The following is a 6,000-nucleotide window of genomic DNA, read 5'->3' as shown; positions in this document are numbered from 1 at the left end:
TCTTAATTATTGCACACAATAAGAGGTGACAAATTGTACTTTTATATTTCCTTTATTTTGGGGTGAACAATTTGCTGTGTGATCCAAAGATATACTGGCACTGTATTTTGTTTTATTGTGGGTCTTCTGCCCTGTGTACAGTAAAAGAAACAGAAACTCCTAACTAATTATAAGGAATAAAATACAAACCCCACTTAAATTTGTTGGTCTTTTGTCATTTTCATGCGGCCACATATCCTGAAGATTATCTACCTATAGGCCTATTGCAAATCTACCTTTTCTGGATAAGGTCCTTGAGTGGGTCGTTGTTGGCCAGCTACAGGAATATCTGTGCAAATATTTATGTCTTTATGCTATTTCTACATCATTTTGGAGATTTAATGTGGAAGTATTACAATATCAAAATATATTTAAAACTTTACCGTTTATCGCGATTACCAAAAAAGGACCAAAAATAATAATAATAGTGTATTTTTAAATCGATTGACAGCACTTATACTCTGCTCTTTTTTTGTATTTTTGGAAAGTGTCTGATAACATACGATTCCTTATAGACATTTGTGTTCTTGTCCAACAGCTGTAAGTCAGTAAAGGACAATGGCTTCTGTTGAACAGCATGATAACACACTAGATGAGCCGGAAAACAAAAAAGGAGGTAATAGTGATAAAAGAAAAAAATATCAGAAATGTTAAAGTTGTGATTTAAGCAATGTAATTAATCTCTCTATCTCTATTCCAGTCCAGATGAGCAGCAGTGTTGTATCTAATGTGAAAGCTGAAACAGGAGCAACTGTAAACACTCCTTTATTCGCTGGAAACACCATCAACTCAATGACCATCAACTGCATCTCAAACACTGCGGGAAATGGTAATATAGTGTATATATAATTATGACCATAATACAATTTATATAATAAAAATATAATAAAACTATGTAATATAATAACTGTGCTTTCTGAGACACACTGCTTATTAACAATCGTATATAAAATAATGCTTGTTGTGAATCCTATTCTTAAAGGGGTCATATAATGCCATTTTTGTACAAGCTAATATGATTCTTTAGGGTCTAAATTAAAAGTTTGTAATATACTTTAATTAAAAATTCTCATTAGTATTGTAAGAAAACACTTATTTTACCTGGTCAAAAACAGCTCTGTTTTCAGCACGCCGTTTCAGTGCATATGACATTAAATGATAATGAGTTTTGCTCACTCCGCCTCTCTGTTCTGTGCGTACACCATTTGTAACTCAATAACACAATAATTACACATTCATTGTGAAGCGTGCAGCTAGCGATTTGCAAAGATTAATATATTAATATAAAGTTTAATAAAACGTTACACTCACCTCCGTTCTTCTGGAGATTCAGCAGGAACACGAATATCTGGTACCGATCCTTTATTCAGGAGCAGCTTCTTAGCAAATCCAGCTTTATACTGACCCTCCTTTATAAAGCAGTCTGGTGAGAAATGATTCGCGCAAACATGAGCATTGACGTTGCTCGTGGGGAATATTCCCTTCGAAAACAAACTCAGCCACTGCGTCTTCAGCGGTTCGGATTTAGGAACATTAAAATGACTGTGTTCGTTATTACACCCAAGAACAGAACACCACAATCGCTTAGACGCCATTCTGCTCATAGACAGTGCTCCAGCATATCAACAATGACCGCGCCGGTCCGCGCTGACTATGATTGACAGCTCGCTCACGAGCGAGGGCGGGTCTGTGTTGAAACGCTGCTGTCAATCAACAATCGTGGGAGGGGCGTGCGACCTTGTGACGTCACACGGTCGAACGGCTCGATTTCAGGCAGGGGAAAACATATAAGGAGATTAAAACAAAACCACTGGATGGATTTTTATCATTATATGATGGTTGTGTACAGGCACTGCCAACACACATTTCAGTACAATCAACTTGTAAAAGTGCATGTACCATTATATGACCCCTTTAAGGAAGTTTAGTGTGTAGCCGTACTGTTCAGAAATGCTTTAATACATGTCACTTTATTCTTCTGTGTAATTGTATCTATCGTCTCTTTCCTTTGTATAAATGTTCTCATCTTCTCTTTCCTCACAGAGCCACAAAAAACCTTGGAGACGGAGAAACTAGAGAAACAACAAGGTGCAACCATCATTTCTTCATTATAGAGGTCTTAAAGGCACACTATGCAAGAATTGTACCTTGATATAACAGCTTCAAAGTCATTTCGGTGGTAAACAAACTCATAGTAGGGCGAATCATCCTGGTAATAAAGCTTGGCGGGGTCGCCGCTGGAAAAACCAGCAATGCAAGTTTGAGAGGAGCGCCCCCGACAAATCTCGCGAGAATCACGACTTGCTTTACGGCAACGACGTCACACACATCAACAACCACATATGAAGCACGAAGACACTTGCGCGCATTTCAGACGTGATACTTGACGATGGAAAAAGCAAAGAAAACGCGGTCGGAAGAGACTTGGAAAAGGGAAAGAGAATCTGACAGCGTGAGGAACCGGAAAAGAGTCCCTGATTCGCCCTCGCTATGTGTGTGCGTGTTGTGTGAGTGAGCGCGAGGGCGGGCGCGGCTGATGAGCTGATCAGCGCCAGCTGTTTTGAATGAGGATGTCCGATATATTGTTTGTTACCTCGTCCTGTCTTTGTCAGTTGGTTGTTGAGGTTACCAGGGTTCTACTCGCCGTGTTCTCCTGCATTCCACTCCTGTACCATGCTGTGGTTTCCTGAGATTTTCCAGGAGGAATTTCTACCTGTTCCTGCATCTGTGTCTGCCCACTGCGTCCCTGCGTTGCCGAGCCTGAGTCTTCTTCTGTCTGCTTCCATTTTGACCCATACGGATATCTACTATTGTGCTCAATAAATTACTGTTTACTCGCAACTGAATCCTTTGACTATTTCCTTGTGACAGTCCCACTCGGTCGGGCTTTCACTAGTTGGCGCGAGCTAAAAAGCAGCACTGGATTCAACCGCGATGCTGACCTGGCGATCTTGTTGATGGATTAAGTAGCCTAAATCTCTTATTTCTAAACTTGATTGCGTTCTATGTTGTTGCGCTTGCTTGTAGTATGCCATTTTTTTACGATGCTGTTCATTCATCCATTGTTGATAATTAGACCAGTCCAAAAATGTCCACATATGTCTAGATAGCTATTTACGACAGTGTAAGTGTTCCACAGCGACTATAGGGGTCACTGTTTGACTAAAACACAATTTCTGCATAATGTGCCTTTAAAGGATTTAGATATGTTGGATGTATTTTGAATTCAGAGAAATGTTATGTAGCTTTTCAGTTGCAAAACTATTTTTGATAAAGTTGAGGGGCACAGCTGTGTGTGTGTGTGTGTGTGTGTGTGTGTGTGTGTGTGTGTGTGTGTGTGTGTGTGTGTGTGTGTGTTTGTCTGGACCAGCCTGGAACTACTTTAGCTGTGCATTTCCTGGAAAATAATTGCACACCTTATAAAGTTTGTCAGCCAATCAGAATCAAACCTCCGTAGTATAATTACATTTAAAGTACATGTGTTTAATTCACATTTGTAGGTACAGTTAACTTTAGCCCTAACTGTAACCCAAACCTTGACCCAAAAGCTAACTTTAACCCCTATAATCCTAACCCTTCAGCAAACCCATAACTCAGCTCATTAGCAGTAAATGTGGGAATCATCCAGAACAAAGTGTAGTCACAGTAAATCCATAGTCTTGTATGAAATGTTAGCACATAGTAAAGGCACATAATTAAAAGTGTGGCCTAAAAATATAACTATTTTTGCCTGTAATTTAATTTGCTTACATTATTTTTAAAACAGAGGATTTGACAAAGGTTTTGGGCAAACCACAAAACCAACATGCAGAAGAAAGCAGAATGTATTTTTGAGGGAAAAGAGGAAAATGAAGCAGATCTCAAAGTGGTTTACACAGAACTGTTCATCATAGAGATATGGCAGATGTCAATCAGGTACATGAGATATTGCTCAACCTTTTACTAGCCAAGTTAAAATGACTTATTTTCTTTGTTACTTTCACTTAATGTAGTTAAGTAGAGTTTACCTAATTCCATATGTGAAATTAACTTTACTACTATATAAGTTACTACTATATTAGGCAATAATTTCACAACCTTTATTATACACACCTCTGAAAAATACAGAGGTCCAGACCTCGGTGACCCCATAGCTGGCTACAGTCATGCTTGTAGTACGTTCCTAACCAGGCTTGACTTACTACAGTGAATAATGCAAAATCTCACCTGTAGTAAGTCACCAAAAACCCTTTATAAAAATATATATATATAAATGATTGTGTACTGTAAATACATGAAGGGAGGTATTGGCACAATTTCACCTGTATTAAGTCAGTCTTACCAATAGTAACCTTCTGCAAGCTTTGGCATTTGAAAATGTCTGTTTTTAAATGTTAAAAGTACTGTTAAATAATAAATTATAGGCTACGTTTTACCACAGTTGGTGGAATTGCCAGACGTTCCCATGCGCTGTGGAAGCGCGTCAAAGCATTCTCAGGTATAAATATGCAGCTATATAGCGCACGTAGGGGATTTTGAATTAATATTTCATGTCGATACAATGGTTACATACTGTTAAAACTAATCCTGCTATTGATATCTTTGTAAGACTGCCGATCATAGAACAGTGTAAAGGGAAAACAGATGTCCGGTGATTGTGAATACCGAACCTAACTTTACCGCGCTCAACCACCGTACGTGCATTTCACGCATTTGTAATGGTTTGCGTTCAGCGGGGAGGGAAGGAAGGGAGGTTTGGATGGGCGAATGCCCTTGGCGCCGGCCCTGGAGAGAAGTGTTAATAAGTGCTAATGTGGATTTCTGTCTAGATGTAATAAACATTTAGCAAAGGAAAACCTCAAGATGTTTATTATAAATAAAGACAGAAACTTTTTCCTCAGCTGTAGGCAAAGGCAAGCGCGTTTCAAATCAGTGCTTCTCCCGGGAGACTAGCGCTGAATTAATCCCCTATCTTAGCGCCATCTGCTGTTTTAGAAGAGAAGTTACTCATCTGCATTTGTGAGAAAATCTGCCTGGACACATTTGTGAGAAAATCGAGCCGAGAGATCTCACAATCATAACAGACAGATATGCATTTGTATGCACTAGATTTGGTATTTGTTCAAAGGTTACATGCAATTTGTTGGATGGTTTGTATTTATTTGTGAAATAGCCTATTATCTAGGCTCATTTATTTATATTTGTAAAACACAATATTGGTTATTCCACTGCATTTTCGCTCAAATTGACCTTTATTTTTGCAAATTGCTTTCTGTTTGTTTGCGAGTCGAGTTCCCTTTCGAGGGAACTCTACACTGCGTCGAGAATCAACTCTTTGGGGACGCTCCCTTAGCGTGCGCCTCTGAAGTATGTTAGTATATACTTCACGCCTCTGAAGTAGTTTCAATAACAGTATGAAACTATTCCAATCCTGATTGGTGTTGCGTCATGACGTAACATGTGACGGCATAACCGGATGCATAAAAGCTACGCCGGAACAAACACAAACTAGCTTTCGCTCTTCAGCAAGCGCTCTGTGTTGAAAACTGTCTGTCTTATTTGGTGTTGTTTGTCTCAGAAAGTTTGATTTATGGCCAGCGAACAATTTAAAGCTTGTGTGCATCCTTGCCCTCGTTTCATCACGGGTGGGGACACACATGCTTTGTGTGTGAATTGTTTGGGAGCGCAGCATGCACGAGCAGCTCTCGAGGGAGCTGCTTGTGTAGACTGTGAAGCACTTCCCATTAGAGTGCTGCACTCCCGGCTGGCGTGCTTTGATGAGCACGGTCAGGCTCGCGTTCCCCATGGTTCTGGTCCCGCGTCCGTTGAGGCGGCGCGGCGATTGAGATCGTGGGGTTCGCAGCGGGATCTTGTTGATGAGATTGAGACTGCTGAGGCACCTTCTCATTCTTCATCTGAGGATCTCGTAGCCCCTGAGAGTGGGGCAGGAGCCCGCATCGCGGCTTCTCCTGCCCATGATCA

At 40.2% G+C, this 6,000-nt stretch overlaps 1 protein-coding gene across 1 annotated transcript in view; it reads left to right on the top strand.

Moving 5' to 3' along the window:
- Positions 1-562: 562 nt before the first annotated feature.
- Positions 563-6,000, top strand: part of LOC130069950 (protein NLRC3-like) — a 54,397-nt gene continuing 48,959 nt past the window's right edge. Inside the window, exons 1-3 of the mRNA XM_056234157.1 lie at positions 563-655; positions 740-868; positions 2,083-2,127. Coding sequence (XP_056090132.1) covers positions 598-655; positions 740-868; positions 2,083-2,127 — 232 coding nt within the window. The 5' untranslated portion in view covers positions 563-597. The remainder of the gene's footprint in view (positions 656-739; positions 869-2,082; positions 2,128-6,000) is intronic.

This window comes from Rhinichthys klamathensis, unplaced genomic scaffold (assembly GCF_029890125.1).
Source record: "Rhinichthys klamathensis goyatoka isolate OS25496 unplaced genomic scaffold, OSU_Roscu_1.1 h1tg000018l_1, whole genome shotgun sequence".
NCBI classification, from domain to species: Eukaryota; Metazoa; Chordata; class Actinopteri; order Cypriniformes; family Leuciscidae; genus Rhinichthys; species Rhinichthys klamathensis.
This window is presented reverse-complemented; position numbering and strand designations above follow the sequence as displayed.